The following is a 25,756-nucleotide window of genomic DNA, read 5'->3' as shown; positions in this document are numbered from 1 at the left end:
GAATTTGTGAGCAAATTAAAATTTTCTTAGATGTTGAGAATTACTGGGCTACAGCATGTGCTGAAAACTCCTTAACTGGTTGGGGAGGCTCTGGTCACTGAATTACTCTTTTTTTCTGTTTCATGAAGTAAATATTGGCTTCTCATTTCATTTTAAACCAAATATTCATATCCCAAGAGACTGCATCAATTGCTGAATATAAGAAAATGTTTACATTTTACCTTATTTTCCTCACAATTGATGCAATGAAATTTTTATGAAATTTTTTCCCAATGAAAAATTTCAAGTTAATCAGTTACAAAAAAAATATCATGGTTGTAGTAGAAATTTTTTCAATCTATTGCAGTAAGAACTATACCCACTGGTAATTATTGTTAACTTTCAAATATACAGATTTCAGAGACTAATTTTTCACATACTTAATCCAATATTGTTATTACTTCTTCCCATACTGCTCTTATTATATTATGTATGAGAGCTACAACTTACATAAGTAGACAATCAGAAATTATTGCTGCAAGGCAGCTCTGGGAATCAAAAGGAATACAGGGTTTGATACGAAGGAATAACTTACCTAATATGTCTGAGGAAGCAACAAGTCTCTTGATGACTACTTTTATTAAGATTTAATTATTTGTTATAATACTCTATGCTGAAAAGCTCTTTGACAGTTAACTATGGGTTCATGGTATTTAGATGTGAAAAGGACATAGGTAGATTTGGACAAAAAATGTTAAAAATTAGCAGAATATAGTGGCATCCTACATTTATTTTAACATGTTAGGATAGAAAAACTTCTGGTACTATGCTCTCCTGGGACATTAAAACAAGAACATTCTAGGTCCAAAGGCTTTACATTTTCAAAAGTCTGAATTACGGGGTTGGTTCTTCCTTTTTGATGAGGATACCAATTGTACAATAAATACCTTTTTGGTCTTTATTTCTTCAAAACATGAAAACAAAAAAAAAATGAAATGGATGATGATGAGAAGAGAGAAAACATGCCATATACAATGTGCTGCAGTACTAACGATTAAATCAAAGGATTAGAAACTTTATTTGTCAATAATGTGTTCCATTTGTAAAGGACAACATAAGTAGTGCACTTACCCATCCCTTAAAACTGTGCACAACACACACAAAATAATTATACACAAGTAGTATAATTAATACTAGCCCTGAATAACCACAATCATTATTTCTATAGCACAAAAACTTAAAAAGCAAAAGAACAAAAAACTTTGAAATTGAAATTGACCAACAGCAAAAAAAATTTTTTTTTTGAGTCCTCCATGGTAATTTGCTATGGGATTGTTGACATTCCAAATGTGGCTAAAAGTGAGTACTGACTCTAATGTTTAAACAACTTACTTGGTATTTCTAGGCTAGCTTTCCATTTAGTAAACATCAAAAAGTTGTATTAGAATGTGCCTCACAGGAGTTAGGAGTTAGGTCACCAGTCTGTTGGGCCACTGGCCACTCCAACTGCAGATGTGGGTCTCCAAGAGAGAGGATTTGTGGGTTGAGAAGTCACGTTGTCAGATTAGCAACCGACTTGGCCTTCTCCATGGTTTGGATCACTAGAAAGACTGCTCTTCTGGGCTTAAAAGGGGGACATGGACATATCTGTAACTTGGTCATGCTCTTAGCTAAAGAAAATCTTGGACATTTGGACACTGGTATGGTTTAAGAGTATTTTCTGCTAAAAGGGTTTAATAATTGTGTTTTCCCTAGCAAGGCATGATTGTCTCTGCATGGTTATGTTAACTTTTCCAAATGGAAATAGCAATCATTGTAACTGTAACTCTCCTGAGGACAGGGATCTGGGCCATCTTGTTTATGGGTTAGTTATAAGGAGGCAGCATTCCACCTGGCATATTGAATGAGTAACCATTTAGTTATTCATTCATTAACTAGGTATCTGTTACATCATGGAGGATCAGGATTACTGAATGGATGAAAAGGAAATATGTTTTAGGAACAGTTATTTACTAAGTATGAATCAACAGAAGGATAAGGTTGGGTCCAGCATGGGGTTCCTTAGAGACAGAACTCTGGTGGAGGCGACTGAAATCTTTTACTAGTGGAGTTACTACTTTGAAATGTGAGTTTATCCACACTCTTTGGTATTTTGTGATATAGTCATTCCTATGCTCCTGGGAGGTGCTGATCTTCTTTCATTGCCCCCTTTTTAGTCCTGTGTAGAGGAGAAATCTCCCTTGGCTATGCTATAACTTCTTTCTGATTCAGGAACTATGGCTAGAGGAGTCTGCATGAGAAAGGCAAGGGGAAAACAGGCTCAAAAATAGCCTTTTACATAAAAAAATAAATGGAACAAACTTTTAGTATCTACTGTCTGTGCCAGACAGAGCAGATAGGCAATAAATATTGAGGGCAGAGGGATCGGGGAAGGGAGAGATGAGATGAGGCCTGTGGAAACCGCAGCTTTGGAAGCCCAGGCACATCTAATGCATCTACTTCTCTACAACACCTTTCTCTTTGGCCTTATGGAACTAACCAGTGATTCTTAGATGCCCCAGATGTGTTCCACAAAGCTGGTTCTCTGTGAAGATCCTTATAGTTTTCTAGCTACTCTCTTAATAACTTTAACTTCTTCCACATGTGATGGTTATTGCTTCTTAGGAATGAATGCGCAGATGCACAAGCCATTTTCTGCTCCTATCTCTAAATAATAATCAAACTCAGTAACAAAATCAAAGTAACAACTGAGGTGAAACACAAACTCACTTAGGTCTTCAATGTCCAATCAACATTGCTGAATGGGAGCACAATATATGCTATACTCTATTATATACAGATATGCTTTGTTTTGTTTTTCATCCATGCATGGTGTAACAGGTCACAACAACATTCCCAAACAGGCACATGAAAATGACAGTGAATGTTTAGTCATGACTGAAACAGGATTGTGCAAGCCATGGATGCCTTTGAAAATAAAACTGACAGACAAGCCCAGGCAAGAGCAACATGGGGTTGGGAAACATGGATGCAAATGGAAAAGGAAGATGTGCTTTTTGAATAGAATATTCTTCCTGTTTGCATGTTGGGGTGAGTGAACAGTAGGAGGAGAAGGGTTGGGATGGGACACCTGCAGGGTTAGCTGGGCTGGAATATAAGGGCCTTGATAATCATAATCTAGACCTAGAGAAAGAAGAAACAAATGATTTTATATGTTCTTGGCAATCTAGGCACATTCACACTGTACCTGTTGAACAAGAATGCCAGGCATAATAGCTTTAAATACCAAGCTACTTATAGAAACATCAGTATTCCTGGCTCCATTCTAGCTCCCATGATGTTTCTTGGAGGCAGCCTAGCGTAGGCTTACTTTCTGGAGACAAGCATAGACTTTGGAAACAGAAAACATATGCTTCTTTTCTTTTTCCATGCTCAGATCCTTTCTTAAACCAAAATAACTTTTTAAGTATTTGGGGGGAGGTGAGGGAGATCTTAATGACTACATTTTTCTCAAAAAAAAAATCAAAAACTCATTTACATTTGGATGGGCCATCGCTTTCCAAAGGAGAAGCAAAATCCTGAGCCTTCCAAGAAAACAAAATGAAATAGAATGAAAAACAAAAGCCAAGTGTCAACCACCTCCCAAACTGCACTGAAAACAACATCAGAAAACAAGAAAACATATCAAGGCCTTAGCAATTTATCAACCTGGAGAGTACAGCCCTTGTAGGCTGTGCTGCAGTCACTGAGCCTGCCGCCTTGCCTTGTTCAACATGAAGATGCCCCAGGAATGCAAGGTGATGGTTTCTTACTTCGGCCCTAGTACAGAGTATGCTCTTGAAGCTGGATTCCATCAGCAGGTAAGTGAACATGACAAATGTCAGTTTCCTCTGTTCATTATACATAATTTTTATGTATATATGTATATATGTATATATATATATATATAAATTTGCTAGATCTGGTTGTTCCTTTAGAAGCCTTTTATGTGGCAGTAGGCCTCCAGGGAAGAGAAGAAAATGTACAAGAGCCACAGGAGCACAAAGAGGCAGGATGTCAAGAGCTTGGCAGTCCGGGGCCCGCCTAGCTCACCTCCAATTTCTGGCCTCCGCCGATACAGCAGCACTCCCACATTGATGAAAGCAAAAATGGTGAAGAGAGTGACAGAGAAAGCCAACGTGCCAGGGGACACTTTGAACTGTTCCCCATTGGCTGCGTGGTAGATGGCGGCAATGGACCAAGCCACGCCGATTCCCAGGAAAACATTCACAGCATTGCTGCCAGTGACGTTACCTATGGAGGCATCAGCATACTGGTCCTGGGTGGCTGCCACTTTGCTGGCAAAGGTGTCTGCGGAAAAAGAAGAAAAAAGGTGATGAAATTCAGCCAATTAAATATATGTCTGGGGCGTTGCATGCTATCTGTGATGCTAGAATCAAATCCCAAGGGTTAACTCATTGACCAAGAGTGAGCTTAGACAGTTTGTTGTTTTGGGTTGAAAAGAATGGCTTCTAAATGGGCAGAGTTGAGAGTCTGGTGCTGGTTATGTTACTGAGACATGACCTTGGTCAATTTTTTTTTATTTTGAAAAAGGAGTTGAATGTACCACTTCTTATGCTAGAATTCCTAATGGGTGTCAGTTTGAGTCCCAGCTGCTCTGTCTCTTACAAGTTCCCTGCTAATGCACCTTGAGAAGGCAGCATAAGATGGTCCAAAAACTTGGATTCCTGATATCCCCAGGAAGAGTTCCAGAATCCTAGCTTCAGCCTGGGTCAGCTCAAGGTGTTACAGTTATTTGGAAGGGAACCAGCAAGATAAAAGAAGCTTTTCATTCTCTGTCTCTCCCTCCCTCTTCTGTAACTCTGCCTAGATTTTCTGTATGTAAAAAATAAGGAATGAAGGTCCTATCTAATGGTTCTCTCTCCAAAAAGTTTAAACATCCAGGACTAGGCTAGACCAAGTCTAGGTGCCAGAAACTTTGTGTGTGGGCAGTAAAAATCCGGGTATCTGGGATATCATCTGTTCTTTCCCAGACACAATAGCAGGAGGCTGGGTTGAAATGCGGAGTAGTTGGGACTTGACACAGTCACTGCAATATGGGCTGCTGGCAGTATAAAGTTGCAGCCTAATCCAGTATAGCACAATACCCATTCTATTGGCCAAATTCTTTATTCACAATGCAGTTCTTTGTGATATATACCCAACTTGCAGAGCAGTGTGTTTCAGAGAGTAATCCAAGTCCTTCTACATCAGATCCAAGAGGGATCTTTCTAAATAACGATGAGCACAAGGCTCTGTCCAGCTGTGCTGGGACACAATCATTTCGGCCTGGGAATCTATTTTAATAATACCCTGAAAGATTCTAGCTCACTAAAAGTTGAGCATGGATGCTGGATGATGTTGTTAACAGGAGCTATATCAGCAATTTTAGCTTATCAGCGAGAAAGGTTAAGAGACTTCCAAATATTCAAGAACAAATCAATAGTGGAAATGCCAAGAACTGAACTCTGATAATAGTGGAAATTTGCCTGAAGCTTTATAAATAGGAAAGAGAATTTACCTGTTACTGTAATAACAGGGATAGCAATTTTTAAAAAATATATTTATTTTGAAATAGTTAAATGGAGACAGAGGTCTTCTGCCTCTTGTTTCACTCCCTAGGTCCGAATGCTTGGGTCATAGTCCACTACTTTTCCCATGCCACTTGGAAGGAGTTGTATTAGAATTGGAGCCGCTGGGACATGAACCAGCACTCAGATGGGGTACAGGCGTTGAAGGTGATGACTTTCATCTGTTATGTCATAATGCCAGTCGTGAAATTGATAACAATTTTATGGGGTGAGAAGATTTTACATGTGAAGAAACACCAGCTTATAGATGATAAATAATGGGCATAGCTTCATAGCAACTGGGAAGGAGCTGTCTGCCAGACTAAAGCTTATGCATTATGTTATGTTACCTTTCACTGTACCATGGGTACTGACGGCTGTCCTCACAGCATTGTCTATCAGCAACCCTGCATGTGTCTTTTTTCTTTTTTTTTTTTTTCTGAAGGGGATAAAGTTGTGGTCCACTACAGGGAGCAGGGCAACAGTAAATTATAATTCCTGATGAGTAGGATATGTCTGAGTCAGGTGGTTTCAAATTCTGCCTTCCCACAGTGTGTGCGACTTTGGTGGTACAGTTCCCCACCTGTGAAATTGTGTTTCTGATATGCACTTCAGGTTGCTGTTAGTAAGTTGGACAACTACATTAAACTGCATTTCCCTTCCATTTTGGAAAGAAAATATGAACAGAGCAGGCTAAAATGGTTAAAAAGTCAGCAGAGGGCCTGGTGTCAGCCTAGTGGCTAAAGTTCTCACCTTGCATGTGCCGGGATCCCATATGGGCACCGGTTCTAATTCCAGCAGCTCCACTTCTCATCCAGCTCCCTGTTTGTGGCCTGGGAAAGCAGTAGAGTGATAGCCTAAAGCCTTAAGACCCTGCTCCCGTGTGGGAGACCTGGAGGAGGCTCCTGGCTGTGGATTGGCACAGCTCTGGCCATTGCGGCCACTGGGGAGTGAATCAATGGATGGAAGATCTTTCTCCCTCTCTCCTCCTCTCTGTATATCTGACTTTCCAATAAAAAATAAATCATAAAAAGGTCAGCAGAGAGCAGAAGGCATTTGGTTCAGTGGTTCAGTCACTTCTTTGGGCCAAAGCTGTATCCCATACTCCAGTGCTGCCCTAATGCTCTGCTTCTAATCCAGCTTCTTGCTTATCAGCCCTGGGAGGCAGTGACTGACTCACATGTTTGGGTTCCTAACACTCAGAGCACATCCAGATTGAGTCTGGATGCCTTGCTTTGGCCTGACTCAGCCCTGGCTACTGCAGGCATTTGGGGAGTGGACTAGCGGATGAAAAGCTTTTTCTGTTTCTCTGTCTGACTTTCAGAAAATTATTTTAAAAATTTTCAAAATGTGAAAACATGTAAATAGAACTTGCAAATGTGAAAGTTCTTGACTATATATGCTTAGTTACTGATATATATATATGCATATATATATATATATTTGTTACTTTTGTAAAATGCATGGCCTTATTAGGCTTATGGTAGATAGTGGTAAGTTCTAAAATGCAGGCAACTCTGCAAAGGCAGTAATGGCAAGTTTTATCTTGCTGCAAGGCATCTATGCTGTTCCTTCTGAGGTCCCTGGCATGCTCCAAGCATGTATGTAGTTGTGTGACACCTGGATTAGTTTTCCCCTCATTGTATTTTGTTGCCACCATGTTTGCCTCAGTAAACCTCCAATGGGAAAGATACATGAAGCAGGTGAATATTTATCAGCCTATATAATACAGTGCTTATCATGAGCAGAAGGTCATTTCAGCTCTTGAGAGGCTATGGCATCCCTGCTTAAAAGGGAGTTTATAGCCCCAATATCCTGTTACTGATATGGTATATGTGATGAAAACCAGATGCTTTTATGTATTGACATCTTGTGACTTTATATATTGACAAAATTGTGCCTATTTATTCAGTATCCTGTTAGTTGGATCCATGCATACATTGCATAATGTTCAAAATGGGGTAAGCTTACCTATCTCCCTAGATATTTATTATTTGTGATAAACTACCCCAAATCCTTTCTTCTGGGCCTTTGCATGACATCCAATACATTATTGCTAGATAGTCACCATAGTGTGCATCAGAACATCCTAACTTAGTTTCCCTGCATCCCACTTAATACGCATTGATGAGCTTTCCCTCCCAGTCGCTCTTCCTAGCCTCTAATAACTACTATTATGCTAAACTATCAGAGCAACTTCTGTCGATTTCACATTATGAGTAACAGTATATGATCTTTGCCTTTTTATATCTGGATTATTTTACTTAGCACAGTGAGTTCAAGTTCCATCCAGGCTTTTTCTTCTGACAAAATTTCACCCTTGTAACGGCTGAATAGTAGTCTCTTTGCAGGTACCTCATTTTCCTTCTCCATCCATTCGCTGATGGATACCAGAGTTGCTTCCTTATCTTGGATGCTGTGAAAAGTGCTGCTGTGCACATGGGTGTGCATAGGCCACTTAGACCTAGAAAGCCAGTTTTACTACTGTTTACTGTTTTTCTTCTCATGCTAGGCACTTTGCTACACAAGTTATCTGTATATTCTCATGAAAACCACTCACAAGCCTATGGACTAGGTGTTACTTGATTTGTGACATTATGCTTCTTGGACAGTGTCTTGGTCAGTGGGGAGAAATTTGGAGGCAAACCTGTTTGATTTCAGAGCCTTTTCTCAGACATATCCTGATACCCATTGCAGGAAGACTATCAGATGCCTTTTCCTCAGCCTGTTTTAGGTTGAACTGTTTCTTGTATTCAGAAACTGTGAAGCAGGTTCTCATTGAATGCTTTCCCCTTTAATGGGGACAACAAAGGCTGAAGATGGTGCAGGCTGTTTGCTAATCCATCCTTCTGGATTTGTGCTGCTTTGTGCATTCATGATCACACACTGCAGCCCTATGGGGATTATCACAGGGACTTGAGTTTAAGCAAAGCAAAGCATGACAAATCTTAATGGCCTCTTGCATTTCATTATTAGGCATTATGGAGAGCTGCTGCAGCTAACATAAAAGTTGAAGTTGTTTTCCCAAGGACAGGCAAAAGAGTAAGCGAAGAAGAGTCAAGGCAGGAGAAAATGGCTTAGAACTTAGCCGTGGCTGAGGGACACCTGACATGTTATCCTGTGCTGAAATGGCTGCTGACAGCAGCTGGTGGCCAACAGATGGCCATATTGGGTGACGAAGTTAGAGCAGGGGTATTCTCTTATGTGGCAGGGACTGGTGATTTGGAGTTGTTGCATAGCACTTGCTTGTCTTCCCTAGCATGTGGTGTATGGCACACTGGACTTTCGTCCCGTCTCCACTTAGAGTGTTCTGCTATTGCTTCGGAAGTGAAGGAAGTTAAAATTAAAAATTCCTTGGTCTGGGGATCCTGAACAAGTTTTCCAAATGAAATGGAGTAGTCTCCCCAAATTATCTTTTGCTTTCCTGTTCAGTACATAGAGCCACAATTCCAATACTATATATTATGTGCTGCCAGGAGTTACGCTGAAGGCTAAAGCCTGTAGCCTGCCTCTGGTTGAACATAGCAGGTAACATTCTTAAAAATACAATCCAAGGAAGTGGTAGGCAATTCTGATTTACATTAAGGGTTCTGAACTTTTGGGGAATTATAACACTCTACAATGATTAGTTATTTTTATAATTATATTCATTTATAATGTGATTGAACATGAAATATTTAAAATAATATTTGTGCTTAATTTATTTTGAAAATCTCATATTAATCTCAAAGACTAGGAATGATCTGCTTTAAGACTCACATCTTACTCATAGCTGTGAAAAAGATGTCTTTGCTCAAATAATTCATATACTCTTGTTATTTTTTCTTTGATATTTGCTGTCTTGCTGTGTTAGAATTCAAACAGAAATCCTGTTAATGTAGCAGTAATTCAGCTGTCATGTAAAGTCTAACGCACTTTTGAGTTAGGACATTCGTGAGCTCATAAATATGAAAACTGCACTTGTGTGCATATATATACTTTACTGCTTCACGTGAAAAGAATCCTTATTTGGCTTCCAAGTAAAGCTTGAGAGACCAGGGAATTACTGATGTTCGAGTAGTCCATGATCAATTCAAAGTGGTAACTAAAAACAGTAAAAACTGAAATAAGGAAACATGTTTAAAACTTCTGCCCCAATTACATTCAAAAGAGTGAAACAAAATTGGACAGATTTGACATTGTCCAAGTTTTGGAAGAGAAGCAAATGGTGAAGTGGTGGTAGGTAAAAAGCTCAGTAGGACCCTGTGACCAGGATCACAGCACTGGCCTTTACAACATGGTTTTCCACCTGTTTGATCACTCCCCAAATGCCCTCAATAGAAGCCAAGAACCCTATCCCATCTCCTGTGCATGTGTCAGGAGATGATGACTCAATTGAGCCATCATCTGCTGCCTCTCATCATGCATAGCAGCAGGAACCTGGACCACAAGTGGATTCACTCTTGACTCCAGGCACACTGATAATGGGATGTAGGTGTCCCAAATGGTGATTTAACCAGTTGTGCTCTAATGGCCATCCCACTTCCAGGCATTTTTGTCTTCGACAACTAATCAGAATCAGCAGTCCAACTCTGAAAATACCAACTTGGTAGTTCTAGCCTGGGTTTCTGATAAACTGGTCTGGTGTGTGGCCATACACTACAGTCATGAAAGCTATCGCAAACAGATTGAGCTCAGTCACTCTGTGATTCCTCTCTGCCACCAAAGGAGGCAAGGATGTTTGGAATGCTTCTCACATGTAGATCAGCATAAAAGCTATAATTTTTGTTATTTAATAAGTTATATGTTTAATTTGAATGCATTTTGTTGCAGTAACTCTGAGTTTAGTTTTCCTATTAGGTATCTGAAATCCTATTTTGAGTTCAAAAAGATTGATTTTAAAAGAGAAAAAATGGAGTTTCCTTTTTTCTCCTAGCAGCACAGAGTAAGTACAAATGAATATTGCTATTTGCTGTGCTCTCCAAACTGTAATTTGATATATGTTTTCCAAAGAAGACATGTCACTCTAAAGCAAATCTGAAGAGGGTTATTGTTCATGTCCATGCTCACGAATATCCTCAGGAAGATCCAAGGTTCTTCCTTGTTGATATTCCCAGATTCATAGGCCTTCCTAATGCTGTCCAAATCACCAATTCTAATTCCTTACTATAAACTAAGACATCCTGAGCCTTTGAGGGGACTTTATCAATAGGATCCTTCATCACCTTGTCATAATACTCCATGCTCTGTACCTGTTCACCCATCTGTACTACATCTCTATTATGGCTGCTGTGGCCATCAGAGATAAATTGCAAAAATACATGTTCTTAGCAATGAAGGTATGTAGATATAGCTACTGTTGATTCAGCATTTGCGGTATATGCAAATGCTCTGCTCTCCTACAACTCACTATCAATACCTTACAGTTTTCATTTGTGAGATATTGTGGGGGGATTCAGGATGCTGTGGAGAGAAATTCAGAGGACTGGGATACTATCTGCTGAGAGCAGATGTGGTGGGGCGTGACATGAAAGTAGCAGGTAGCACAGAAGGAAAGCACCAAACAACTGAAAGGCATCATTTGAAGTAGGAAGCCAAGAAAAATCAACAGCTCTGTAGTGTCAAAGTCTAGAACCATTCAGGTAATCTAAGGAATGAAGAAGTGGAGCTTTGAATGACTATGCTAACTTGTCAAACATCAGTGTTTAACCACTGTATAAAATACGCACATCCCCCCACCACGCATAAGCATTCTCTACTCCATAGTTTAAGTAACCTGTTTTCATTTTCCTTCTGTGATGTCCATCTTCATTGATATCTGAAAGCCTATCTTGTCTTTAAGAATCTTTAAAAAGTTATTTCTGAAACAGAAGGGGGCAGGGAAAAGGGTAGGAGAGGACAGATAGGTGTGTGTGTGAGGAGAAATTAAAATGAGAATATCCTCCATCTGTGGTTTCGTTCCATAAATGTTTGGCACATGTAGTTAGGCCACGCTGATGCTAGGATCCAGTTTCCCACAGAGGACCCATATAAGCAGTCACTCATTGTCTCCCAGGGTGCACATTAGCAAGAAACTGGAATGGGGATTAGCCCTGGAACTTGAATCAAGGCCCTCCAATATTACACATGGGAATCCCAGCTAATGTTTTGCTGGCTAAATGTATGCCCCTAACTGCATTTCTGTCAAGTGCCAGTCTTGTCCCACTGGAGTCTGAACTCCATATAATTAGGCTGTGTGTCTTTTTTGTCACTCTAGCCTCACCCTGGGGAACAATGCCTTTACAGGGTGGGTGCGCACTAACAGTAAGTGAGCAGTGCAGAACGACTGCAGCCCATCCATTGCCACTGTATCATACTGCTTTATGTAATTCTGTAACGCAGTGGTATTCCTTTCGTTTTTTAAAATGCTTTTAGGACAAGTGGAGCAAGAAGACTACTCAAGTATTTGTTGATCAAGAAAACCATGTTGTTTCAGTTCAGGCTTCTGAGTTAGTTTTTGACACTGTAAGGACATACTCTATTTATTGACCATAATTCCACTGCAGACTCAGTTCAGGTATAGAAGCTGAGAATCTGTCCTGCCAGGATAAGAATACTCGATAGGGAAGATGCTACTAATGTCAGGTGCGTCTGTGTGGTTTGTGTCTTTCCCTCAGTGTCAAACTCCAGCAGACCAGACTATAGGTCAGAGACCACCTTCATCGCTTCTAGTTGCTGACTCCCCTCACTAGTTTTGGGGTTCTGGTTTTACATACTTAAGCCAACTGTAGCCTCATCATACACAAAATCCTTCGGAGGATGCATGCATGATCATTTTGCCCATTTCTGGTTGTTTGTTGTCTTGCAGCTGTAACTCAGGAAGAACAAGCTATAATTAGTCTTCTGCTGGGCTAATTTTCAGACTCTAGCAGCGATCATTTTAGTTTGGAACCATAACAAGTCTTGCTTTTTGTCTCGACCCGTGATTTTTTTTTTTTAATGGTGATAACCTAATAGCTTGTAATTTATGAAGGCCCTTGCCAGAAAGTCCCCTGGGATTCAGAGGGGAGAGACAGAAAATGGCATACTACAGAATTTTCTGATTGTAAATAATGTAATGAAAATAAGCTGTTTTCTCCTTGTGCACAAAATGCAGGATTTATATGTGTTGAGCTCAATGAAGGTTATCAAATATGGTCACAGATGAATTTAGTGCTCTTGGATCGTGTGCTGGAAAAGGTGGCTGAACAATGCAGTGTGCTTTATGAACTGCAGGCCTTTTTTGGAATGGAGCAGAGTACAAATAAGTAAGCTATAGCTGATGGTTTATTCCTGAGTAAAAGCAGAAGGTGAGGTCTGTGCTGAGAAGTGATGATGGCATTCCAGCTGGCATGGTGCGTATATGCCAACACCATGATTTCATATCTACAATAGGCACCATCCTAAACACACATTATGATTCTTTTACAGCCACGTGTAAAATTTGCCTTTTAAATCGAGTTAGCATTTTATTTGCCCTCTCTTCTAAAAATATCAGTGGGCTTTAATTTACTTTGCTCTTCAAGCAGTGCACATATGGTAATTAAGTTATGCTTTCTCACAGCTCATGTTTTCTCTGGAATCTAGTGGCAATATCATTCTTTATGTAGGGAAATCTTGTGCATGGATACTGACCAGTAAACTTGGGTCTTTGCGCTTTTTTTATGGTGGTGATGGATCCATGGGTCAAGAGCCCAACATCTACTGGGTGACACCTGTGGCCATGGGTAAGAGTAAGAAACTGCACTTACATGTGTTGTCATCAACTGCCTGAATGGCCAAGAACATTTAGAGTTTATATATGATTAAATACATGTGTTACTTTGAAGTTCTGCAGGGATAATTCCAGGTGTTTTTGGGTAATTTTCCCCCTTGGCATTCTGTTATATGCTACCACAGGTCACTATTGAGAGAATGGGAATGAGATTATTTTAAATTATGTATAGATCCATATATGCACAAAATAATAAATACCAAAAATATTTTATACTTGCAGTTTGTAGGTAAATACCCACAGAGATTTTATGATGGATATTGAAAAAAAATTTTACAATACTCATGCTAACTCCTAGCATCATACACAAATCTGTCATATTTTTATATAATTACTTCTTGGGAAAGACTGAAGAAATGATAAATCGAGTCAGAAGGTACATTAGTGATTGCTTCAGGCAACAAGTGGAAACTAAGGATCACCTGTCAATGGCCATGAGGGACCCACAGGGTAATAATCTATTTTAAAACTGGATTAGAGTAATAGTAGAATGACTCAGGGAATTTTCTAAAAATTGCCAAATGGTATATTTCCAATAAGTAGATTTTTTGGAATGTAAATTATGCTTAAATAAAGCTGTTAAAAATTGCAAGCTGAGTCTGTGTTTAAGACAAATGAAGGAAGTGGTTCTTGCAATTTTTCATCTTCATTACCTTATTTTCAAAGGAGGGAAGGGAGAACTGAGAACCATCAAGTCAATATTATTGACAAGGCATTCCTAGGAGATCCATACTCTTGTCTCCAAGGAACAAAAATGCCTAATGCTTGTGTTATACTGAATGCTCCATGTCAATGGAATATGCCTTGAAACTGAAAAGGGGAGATTTATATTCATCTACAGAACACATGGATAACATCAACCCTGCAAACAACACACACCCACATTGTCTCACACTTGGCAGAATGTCTCTGTGAAGTGTCATATCTTTGACTGACCTCAGGAATCTAGGAAGCCCAGACAGAACATGATGAAATATGTGAGCTCTTTTCCCTTATCCTGTGACTTTGTAGGATCAGTGAAGTTAGTGATGTGGGGTTGAGGCACTAACCCAAAGACTGTGCGGGCCTTCAGATGGAGCATGATACACACTGAGTATCCCTGATTCCTGGGCCTCCTGCTGCTAGGAGATATCATTTTTTTAAACATTCCAATGTGATCTCGGCAAAACTGAATGCCAAGTATTCATGCCATATTGTCCTTTGAGTAAAATAGATCAAGTATTTTAACTGCTGAAAAAAAAAACACACCCTAAATACATTTAATGTTAACTCTTCTTTCAAGCAGAAACTGGAAAGGATCTAAATGATTTTGAAATGATCTTTTCTGTGTCCTTACAAACGTCATGGTCTCATTGCACCCAGCCTCTTTCCTGGTGTTTTTAGCGCAGAGTAAAGGACTGTAGTGGAGCCATTTCTGGAGCATGTCTTGTAGGATCTGGTGTCAGGTCTGCTTTGCTGCACCCTCTCCTCAAAATGGTTTGCTCCTGTAGGCTTCCTTCAACTCAAATGACATCACCTACTCATGGGAAAGTGTGTTGGAAAGTACACACAGAGCATTTTACTTCCTCCAGACAAGGTAATATTAGTTAAGGTCCTGTGGGAAATCACTGGAGTGACTAGGGCAGCCCAGTGCTGTTCCTTGTGCAGTATCCCTGTGTGGCCTGACCTTTTGGTCTTACTACAGATCTGAAGGTCCATTTTTGGCAGGCCTGACCTTTCTTGGTAGCAAAGAAACTGGGCACTTATTAGAGTATCTGAAAAAATATATAATATTTATATAAGTGCCCTTCAGAATCCTCTTGTGGGAATGGATACATAGCCTTTGGGAAATCTTAGCTTAGGACAAAGTAACTTTTTATGTCCATTTAAGTTGATGTGAAGTGTTAATTATGTAATTAAATATGTATGTATATACACCATAGCAATTACGCTTAAACTCTGATTATTAATTTGAAAATGCCAATGTTCAAAGGGAAAAGCTTGCAGAAAGGGGAATTGTGGGAAACCATCAAATGTGGAGATACCATTGAACCAGAAAATAGGAAATTTATTTTCTGTGTTTTACCTGCTACTTACCATGTAGCTGAGTCAAAAACACCCCGGGAGGTCTATTTATCAGTACAATAAACAGAATGCGGAGAGATTCAATGTTTTTCTTTTGAGCATATGTGATAAAGCTATTTGCTATAAATGTGATCATGTTTCCATGATTCAGATCAAGCTAAACCTTGGTAGAATCAAGCAGTTGGCCTCTGGAGGTGTCATACATGCCTCTGCTAAGTGGAAGAGGTTGGGTTAGCTTGAGCTCAGGTGTGTCTGACTCCAAAGCACACACTCTTTCATCCTCTCGGTGCAAATTCACGAAAACTGCACTAGGTTAATCTCTGTAAACTTGTGAGACCAATGTTAGCTGTCCGTCTGAATCCTGTGCTGAGAATCCCTCTGTCTGCAATGGGAGAGTACGAAACAAAAGAATAGAGTCAGTCTGGTTCCCTCCTGTTCCTCCATGTGGCTCAGATGGGTGTGGAAACTCAGAATGACCAGATATAATTTTCTACTACCAGGAGTGTTTGCTTTGTGTGGGGTATTAAATTTCCTCCTGATCCTATCTCTTTGGTTAAGCAAGAACATGTTTGCTGTTGAGATCTTGATAACTTCTAGTACTCTTCCTCCTAACCTATTTTGCTCAGAGACCAGAACACAGCAACTTAATTTCCAAGCTTCCAGGAACCTTTGCTGACGATGACTGTTGTGAATATTGCAAATATGCTGCTCCTGGGCCCTACTGACCCAGTGCCTGGGGAGCCTGAAAAGGATTATCTTGGTATTGCATCCTTTGTCAGCTAGGTTTCAAAGAGTGTCCCATTGTCTCAGTGTCCAAACTTTTATATGTAGAGAATGCTCAGTGTTCATGGGTTTGCAATTGTGTCTTCATTTCTGAAAATTGTTAAAGCATAGAATCTATCTGGTGTTTTGGATGCCAAATGGAAAAATAGTGCCTGAAGTTAAGGAACTTGAACATAATACTACTGTTGTATATTTTAAGAGGAAAATACTAAAAAAAGAAAACAGCACTATACAAAAAAATCACAAATTACTTATTGGGAAGAACAAATATAATATTGTAGATGTAAATATATTGTAGCATGACCGAGTGGCTAAGTATTAAGTTAAAATATTAAGAGTTAATATGGATCCTACAACGTACCATGTATACAAACATATATATGTGCAAATAATTTGTTTCTAATGAGTCTTAAATTCCCTATCATGTGGAGCCTAGGGCTTCCTTGACTATGAATAATGAATGGCCTTTAGAAAAGGCTACTATTGTATACATTCTACATGGGGATCCTCATCCATCCATAAAAATGTCTTTCAAATTAGGGTGCCTCCTTTAGGATACAGAATACAACCTTCATAGCCATACAAGCTATTTTAGGGTTCAGTGAGAAATAAAGCAGTAAGACACAATGAAGTGCAAAGTATTCATTACTTAAGCATGCCATTTGATATCTTAATTTTGATCAGTATTGGAATGAAATGAAAAATAAAAATATAAACCATCATAACCAATCATTTTTATACAATATGAGAAATTGTTTTCTAGAATGATTCAAACATAGAAAATAAGCATTTTTAGAAGATTGATATAAGGGACAAAAAATGAATGTTGGGTGAAGGAAAAATCACTTCACCTCACTTAATAAAATTAGTTAAAATAATAGATAATGTATGTGCAGTGCTGATAGCTAGCAAACAGCAGAACACTGTAGTAAAAAAATTTTTAAATTGTGTTCCCTGCTCATAAAGTTCCATTTGATGTCATTTACTGATGACTAATAAAGTGATTTGAGATTCATGATATTAAGTAATCCTCCATCAACTCTGAATCACTGTTGTACCATCCCTTCCTTACAGACATGAGCAAAGCTATGTGGTGTATACTGGTTAGATGTCCAGATTTCCGAATTCCGTTCTGAAGTTCTTATCACTACACCGCTTGGTGCATGCTCATTAAAAATCCACCAAGAGATCACAGCAAATTGCCAGGGTAATTATTTTCCCATTAGATTCTCATACTGGGGTTCTGAAGACAGAGTAATATGCCTCAAAAATAGTTTATATTTATCTTCAAATAATCTGGTTGTTTTTGATAAGGCTCGATGAAAGCAGTTTACATTTTTTAATGCTATCAAAGATGAATTCATTTTGGGTGCTCAAAAGTTTTGAAATTTATGCATATATTTTCATCACACGAAGTCTCTTGAACTTTTACAATATTCTTTTGATGCATGAGTTTTATATTTTGCGCCAAAATTCATGTGGCTTAATTCCAGTTTTCATAAAATTTCTAAAGCATACTTTTTAAAAGACAAAAATGATTTAAAAAAACCCTAAAATGTTCTTTCCTTTCTTGTCATGCCTTAAATTTTCTATAAGGAAAAAGTTCCTATAGATTTCAAATTATAAAAGCATACTCAGAACTTTAGAAGGAAACAGTCTTACAATGGCAAAACTGAAGAATCAGCTTAGATTATTAAATTTTAAACCGTTCTTAGGATTAAAGTGTCGGTTAGGGAAAGCTATGGTGGGGGTGGGTCTTTAAACTCTTGTAGGCACAACTGAAGTTGAAGGCCAGTGAAGACTGCTATGAGTCCTTTTCTAACAGGCTGCAGTGAACAGTGGATATCACAAAAGAGAGGCTCTGTGCCACCCAGAAGGAGAAAGCAGGGCATCGGGCACTACGCAGAAGGAAAAGGGCCAGGATGTCAGCTGAGGGGACAATGGCTCCTGAACCAATCCCAATTATTCATAGGCCATAAGTAAACAAGATTAGTTTTCCTAATTTCTTCTGCTTGTAGCAACTGGTCTTTGTGATTTTTGGTTGTAATATATTTGTAGTAGTTGTTGTATTTTTAGTTGTCAGAGGATATAACAACAACAAAAAAAACTGCCCCAAATTAGCAGTGTTGAAGAATAAAGTCAGAAACATTACATATATCTAGAATCTTGCTCTATTTGCACAGCTGATCATTGGGAGGGAGGAATGCCTGTTTATAAGAATATAATTATCTGAGATTACCTGTACACATATTGCTTTGGGAGCATGCTGCAAGTTAATAGTGTGGCAAATTACAGGAATTCTCCCAATAACAGTAAAGTCATCTGTGCTGCAATGGGTAGCATTTACAGAAAATATGGAAACCATTTCATCAACTAATGATTCTGCTGCATTCTCCCAAAGCAAATTTCTTACCTCTTAATGTCTCTATCTGGGTTCTTTGTAGACTATAAGTGGTAGAACAAGTGGCTCTTCTAAACATTAAGGTTTTTTCCGTAGTCCCATATATCTTGTTACAGAAAGATAGTTTCAATTATATGCCTGCTACCCTTTTCAAAAGAATTTGTTAAAGGAAGAGATACACTGAGGAATTTTGGAAGGTTGGCAAAAAGAACAGTGTTAGATAAAGCATTTTGAATTTAAAAAAATCAGGAACAAAGATTTCTTCAGTAGGAAAAGATTTTTTAATTTTGAAAATGAAGTGCATTTGATAGAAAGGACAGTTGTCTTTTTAGGAATGCAGGCTAATTTTGGCCAACTGTCACAATAGACCTAATTTTGCCTTATAATTTGCCCATGTCTTCCTCCAGGGTTAAACCCATTGCCAATAGTATGTATTAACTTGGGTACCATTTGATGCATTGGCTTAAACCTTAGGGTAAGTGGATCCAAAAATATGTCAACCTCAGATATAAGCAGTGAGCAGCCATAATGTTTAATTCCTTTAGAGTGTGTGTGTGTGTGTATGAGTGAGAATGCTGTGTACTTACATTTTCTTTAAGCAAGAAGTGATAGAATTGTTAGTACAAAGTTTGGGTTGAGAGGACTTGCTCCCCTCAGAGGATCAAAAGTCACCTTGAAAACTTGAAATAACCTTGTTCTAAGGTGGGTGTCAGAGTAATCTTCAAATCCCTAGCTCATCCATGAACTCAGCTGGGTACCAAAACCGCATGGGACCTCTTTCCCAGGATGCCCAAAAGCCAATCAGCTGGACAACACCATGGGGTATGGCTTACCAGAATAAATGTGAATACTTTCTTGATGGTCACTCAAGTGTCCAGACTTACACTGCTCAGATCCTATGATTCGCAATATAAAGGATATCATTAAGAATTACTAAATTATTGAATTCCTTCTGTCTTGGATGCTTTACTCATGTGTATTTCATAGTCATTTTCTCCAATATTTACCACAATCTTGCATGTTAAGTACAAAAGAAACAGGCCCAGAGAGGTGAAGTGACTTCCACAGTCACTGAGATAAGTATCTGCATGGAGAAGAACTTGTGACTTCCAGTGAAAAGAAGCTGTCATATGCCCTAGTGATACTTCAGCTAATGATATAGCACACACACAATGGTGGTCTCATCAAATTGCATTGCCTACTGACAACAAAGCCATCTGGTTTTGTGAAAGAACACAAAGTATGGTATCCATACACTGATGAAATGGCCTAATGACACAATTCTCAGAATACATTCCTGTGTTTTGAGTGATACACGACTATAGAAGACATAAAATATACTTATTTTCTGTCTGAAACCAAAGCCAGGTTGCCAACTCTGGCAAGTCTTAGGAAAAAAGAATACCATTCATATTAAAGCTGTAGTAAGGGGGCTACATCAGCAGGCTGACACCTGCTTCAGTCGTGTTTCCTCCAGGCCCACTCTGAGGCTTCCTGGCTTGCTCTATGGTAGAGTGTTTGAGTTTTGTTGGTCAGCGTTTGGGCTCTGCATATTTGTAGATAGGGCTAGTGCTAGGACACAGGTTGAGTTTTAGCTCAAAAGCTTGTGATAGGTATGAGTCACCTGTGAGCTTGAAAATATACAACTCTGGGCATTACCACTATATTGTCACTACATGTCCACTTGGCTGGGATGGGTGGTGGGTGAGTGGGTGGGAATAAAATAGGTAGAGCTTGTAAAGAAGTCCAGCATAACAGGAATCCCTTTAGAGATGTTCATGAAATAACTCCTCAGCCTGCTTCAAGTTTGTCAGGATTACTTTTTTCCTATTCTTGCTCAAGGTCAACTTCTATTTACTTGTATTAGTTTGTGGGTCAGACCTCCAGGAAGTACTTTACTTCAGTTACACAAATGAGTACAAGTTTCACCGAAGTCATGCAAACTTTGCCAAATGTATTTAAGGCAGAAATGTGTTCTTTAAGATGGTTATGGTTTTGAAAGTGCTCATTGTAATAGGTAGCTGATCTGAAAATTTATCCATTGAACCCATCTGCCCTCTGCATGCATCCCCTCAGGAATGTTTTCCTGTCAACATCATGCTGTTGACCAGCTTTCTGACCTCAAGAAGTGCCAGGACAATTTCTGCAAGTGACATTATTTTTATGGACTCTTTCCCTTCAGAGTTGTAGTTTGTTATAAAAGCTCTCAAAATGGTAGGAAACAAAAGGACAAGAAGGGAAGTGAGCATCTGCTTCTAGGAGAATTATATAAGAACATGTCCCTACCTGGCACTGAAGTTCCAAGTGCGACAAACACCACTGCAGTCACGGAATCTTTCAGGCCAATGGTGCATCCAAAGTGGGAAGCCAGGTCGCCAATGAAAGCTGTCAGCAGGCCAATCATGAGGATGGAGACGATGAAACAGGCCCAGCCATTCCAGTATTCTGTAGGGGGGACGAAGGCAAAGAGGACCTTCCAGAACACGGTCAGAAAGTGCATCACGTAATCGAAACAGGAGGGCAGCTTTTCCTCCCCACATTCGTCATCATCGTCATCTTCTCCTAGAGAGAAAGGAGTAAAGAAGACTTTATCAGAGACTATTGCTGGAATCTCCAATTCCTCAATGGCACCATTCCACAGTGACAGGAGGCCATCAGAAGTGGGTGAGTTTCAGACTTAAGAGACAATCAACCAATTAATGATTAGGGTACAGCCAGGTGGCTCCTTGGTCAATGACAAGAACTTAACTGTCACTGAATTCTGCTCACATGCAATTGATACCCTCTTTCTCTTTTGAGATTTATCACTTCCAAGAATCGATAGCATTTTCTTCCAAAAGACTGGAAGGCCAAGAAGGAAGCCTTGTTTTTGAAGAGAGGTAACAGCGGATGGAGTTCTTCTGGATTTATTTCTTCTCAACATGAAGTCCAGTTCTGGGAATGAATGGTTATGCAATCACCTAAAGGACAATACTCAAACAGGACCTTTAATCATGGCTGTGGGCTTTGCCTATTTTTCAAGCTTCATCTCCCAAAACTATTTCAAACTCAGACTTTGTACTAGCCAAATGGCATGACTTGCATTTTCCCCCAACCATATGTACTTTCTTCTACTTTTGTTCCTTTAGAACTCAATGTTCTCAGTATGCCCAAATCTCTCTATAGATACCCTGCCTCATTCATCCTTTAAAATTCATTTTTCCTATAAATCTTTCTCTGATCCCCTTCCCATACATACAATGCCAGGAACCCTTCCCTAGAGATCTCAAAATCCCCAAACTCATAATTTTAGAGTTACTTGTCTTCAAAGTGTGCTGCCTGAGCTAGGAGTACCAAAACGTGTTGGAGATACAACTTCTCATGCCACTGGATCAATAACATGGGGAAGGGGACAAGTAGTTGGGCTAAAACAATCCCTTTCACCCTCCACTGAATTATGATACATGCTTATGCTTGGGATCCATGGCTCTGCATGACCCAATTCCCTTTCCTTTCCTTTTTAGTTGACTCTGAACTCATCTTTGTGTCTGTAGTGCTTTGTATCATCTGCAGTATTTAAAGCAGGGCAATGGTGTGTCTGTTAAAGGGATACATGTATTACATATCTATCTCACAATTTCATCACAGGTGTTTGTACACAAATTTCACCACATATTGTCACACTGCATCAATGCACACATGGCACAAATCTTGCTATTCCAGGAACAAGGAGGTAAATAATAGTATTCTCAAATGCAGATTACACCGTGATGTGAGAATACCCTCCTTTGACAGTATGTAAATTTGGATTATTGACTGTCCACTTCTCTTGAAATGATTGCAACTATCATGTATTCTGTGGCCATGTAGGAATGAAGAAGTCTTCAAAGACTCGTTGACACACACTTTGAACTAGTCATCAGGGATCTATTTTGCTTTTCCAGCCAGTGTAGCTGGCAGCAGGTGGGGCTCTTGATGTTCTAGCCGACTATGTGATCTCCGTTTGCTAATGTGCACTGAATATGTTTGCTTTTCTTAAACTGGTCCATGGTGAGGCCATCTGCTCTCAACCATGTCCAGGAAAAGCCCTTGAAAATATTTGAGGTGTGTGGGGAACACTACTTTTCACAAAACATGTGAGACATGTCCCTTTGTCACCTGTCACTTCATTTGAAGAAAGGAGAGGTCATGGCTTGCTCTCCTGAGCATGTGGTCTCAATTACCATATAAATGGGCCTTGGGACTCTATGTAGAAATCAGCCTCATTGTCTGAAGCTTTGAAAAGCCTCCTGTAAATCATTCCATAAAAGCTCCAGTAGATGCTTCAGCTTTAGGAGGCTGAGGTGGGATCTTGAATCAGGTTGGCTGGTTGAAATGTGTGAGTGAGCAAGCATTGTTGACAGCCTCATCCAGTGTACATACTGCATAGATATTGCATATTTTTAAGATCAATTGTGTGAATGGAGAAAGTGTTATTTAATATTAATACTGATAGCTTTAGTGTGTCTTCTGTAAATGCACAAGTTGAAACGCTACCCTCAGTAGTTCCAAATGTGGCCTTCTTTGGAGATAGGATATGTAAGAGCTAACTAGAAAGTGAAACCCTGAGTGTGGGGCGTCCTTTAATTGACAAGCAGGGAAACATGAGATGTGTTTGCACAACTGAAAGACCGTGGAAGGACCCAGAAAGAAAGACATTTGCAAGCCAATGAATGAGACCTTAGCAGGGAATCAAACTTACTGACACTTTAGTCTTGGACTTCTGGACTCCAGAACTATGAAAAAATAAACTTGTACTGTTGAAACTTCCCACTGTATTATACTTTATTGGAAATAGCCCTGGCAAGCTGACAATGCAGTCCTTAGGAAAACTCCATCATATTGGAGCCTGTTGTACATTTATGGAAACATGATACTCTGGGCCATAAATACACGAAACTATGTGTCAAAAATTAAATGTAGGGTCACTCAGTGTCTGTGTTATCAACTTTTGTTTCATTACATTTCTTCTTTTTTACTTTTCTTCCTGCTTCTCTAATATGCTGCACCTAAGGTCCCTGAAAACTCAGTGCAAGAACTGCAGTCTAAAGAGCTTGTTTGCAGGAGTGAGGAAGAACAGAACGGTCACAATTCTCTCCCTGCTTTCTCTCCTTCCCCACTCCTTACTCCAAATGGAATAGTACTAAAGAATGTACTAATCTATGTACATTTATTTTGTATTTGATCCTTTTAGATGTCTGTATTTGTGGACATGCTGTAATTTCTCAGGACATATGATTAAAATGTTTGGACAATATTGAATTATAATGAGTGAGACACACGGACTCTATCGCTTTGGAGACTACGAATTATTTGGGAGTCTAAGCTTTCTATTTTGAAAGTAATGAAGAAAACAAACTTCTCAGGAGAAATGACATTTATAATCACGGGTAGTTATTTGTCTTCAAGTAGGAAGTAGCAGCTTTCCCACAAGAGATGTGCAGGGGAATACTTTGATCATCTCTTGAACGTGTTTGTGGATATTTGAAGGTAATTATTACGCTAGTTATTATTTTCTGCCACTTAGAATTGTTAGTGTTTCCCTATCATCATTCAATGGCTTAGTCAACATGCCTGGTCCAAAGGTTACATGGTAGGTTTGTAATAACAAAATTGAATCTTGCTGTCTAAAGTTAACATTATGATCTGCTAATATAAAATGTGTATGTGTTTAAGAGAAAATGAGAGACTGAGTAGAGGGTGGGACTTACTTCTGAAGGCTTCTGACATTATCAGAAAGCTTGAATGTTTTCATGTGTGAGCCTGGCATGCAAGGCCCATGTGTTTGATAGCATTTCAAAGGCTAAACTGCTTCTTGTCCTTTTCTCCAAAGTCTCACTGCAGATTTTATGTCTTAATCTCTAGGTGAGACACCATTTAAATATTAAAAGTGAAGTCTGTCATACTTGATGCACAATTATCCCATCTAGGGGAAGGACAAAGAAATATGTTAATGTATTACCATCTGGACTATGTTTGCATCTTTTTTTTTTTTATAAGAGCACTAGGGCATTAAACATCACAATAAATAATTTCCCACCTTCCAGATCCTGTATCCTTTTCGTGACATCAGAGGTGATGATAATTTCCTGGTACTGTGTGACTGCCAGCTCAGGGAACCTGGAGGCTACACAAGCCTTTTAGGTCCCTCCTTTATGGTAACAAAAGAAACAGGTGGGTGGGTTTGCTTTTATAGACTCCCAAGTAAACCCTCCTATCTCAGGATCCTTCTTTTCAGCTTTATGGATTCCACTTATGGAAAAATAAACAAGCTGTATTCGATTCATCCCACCTATAGTCTTTTTTAATACATTTTTATTATTGTTATTTTATAATACAGTTTCATATTCCCTTATCCCCTCCCCAGTTCCCTCCCCCCCCAGTTCCGCTATATCATTACTAACATAAAGTTCTTCATACTCAGTCATATGTCCATTGCGGGCACGGACAATGGCAGAGAGTCCAGAATCCTATTGTCAAGATATAGCACACAGTTTCATTGTAAGTCCATCTTTGTCTGAAAGTAGAAATGCATGCCACACTACATCGTCACATCTGAATGTTAGTCTCCATTTCACAGCTACCATACATCCCCTTAAATGAAAAGTCATGACTTCCTTGTTGCAGTTACTAAATATAACTAGGAAAACGGACAAATCATGTAAAGTGCCAAGAATGGAGAATCCGTTTCTTCAGCTATTATAACGTGATGCTAGTTGAACTGCTCCCTGCTGCAAAGAATAAAAGCAAAGGCATCTTCACAACTGACCATAAACAGAAACCCCCAGTTTGGTACTTGCAGATAATGTGGTTTTTAAAGTAAACAGGTGTTTGTTGACATGCGCACCGCACATCTCCCATCTCCCAACAGTTTGGACTAAAGGCGAGCTTGAGAACCTGACAGTGAGGCTTCTGGGTGTCGTGGACACTTGTATCAGAAATCTACAGTTGGCTTTCAGCTCAGATAGCTTTTGGGGGATCAGGAACTTGAACTTCCTGAGCCTCAGTTCCTTTTCTGTTAAATGAGCTGTCACACAGCTATTGTGGGGACTGGAAGAGGAAGTGTCCAAGTCCTCTGTAATACTGTAACCCCGCTGCAGATATGCCATATTCCATTACTGTACTTGTCAG

The 25,756-nt window shown here is 39.4% G+C and overlaps 1 protein-coding gene across 5 annotated transcripts in view; it reads right to left on the bottom strand.

The window, feature by feature from the left end:
- Positions 1-751: 751 nt before the first annotated feature.
- SLC8A1 (solute carrier family 8 member A1) overlaps positions 752-25,756 on the bottom strand; it is a 332,786-nt gene continuing 307,781 nt past the window's right edge. For all 5 annotated transcript variants that reach the window (XM_058668026.1, XM_004582756.4, XM_036497680.2 and 2 more), the window contains 2 exons: positions 20,894-21,169; positions 752-4,329 (listed from right to left, as the gene is read on the bottom strand). In XM_058668026.1, the coding sequence (XP_058524009.1) occupies positions 3,953-4,329; positions 20,894-21,169 (653 nt within the window). In that variant the 3' untranslated portion in view covers positions 752-3,952. The remainder of the gene's footprint in view (positions 4,330-20,893; positions 21,170-25,756) is intronic.

This window comes from Ochotona princeps, chromosome 8 (assembly GCF_030435755.1).
Source record: "Ochotona princeps isolate mOchPri1 chromosome 8, mOchPri1.hap1, whole genome shotgun sequence".
Classification (NCBI taxonomy): domain Eukaryota; kingdom Metazoa; phylum Chordata; class Mammalia; order Lagomorpha; family Ochotonidae; genus Ochotona; species Ochotona princeps.
The sequence above is the reverse complement of the archived record's forward strand: the minus strand, read 5'-3'. Positions and strand labels throughout refer to the sequence as shown.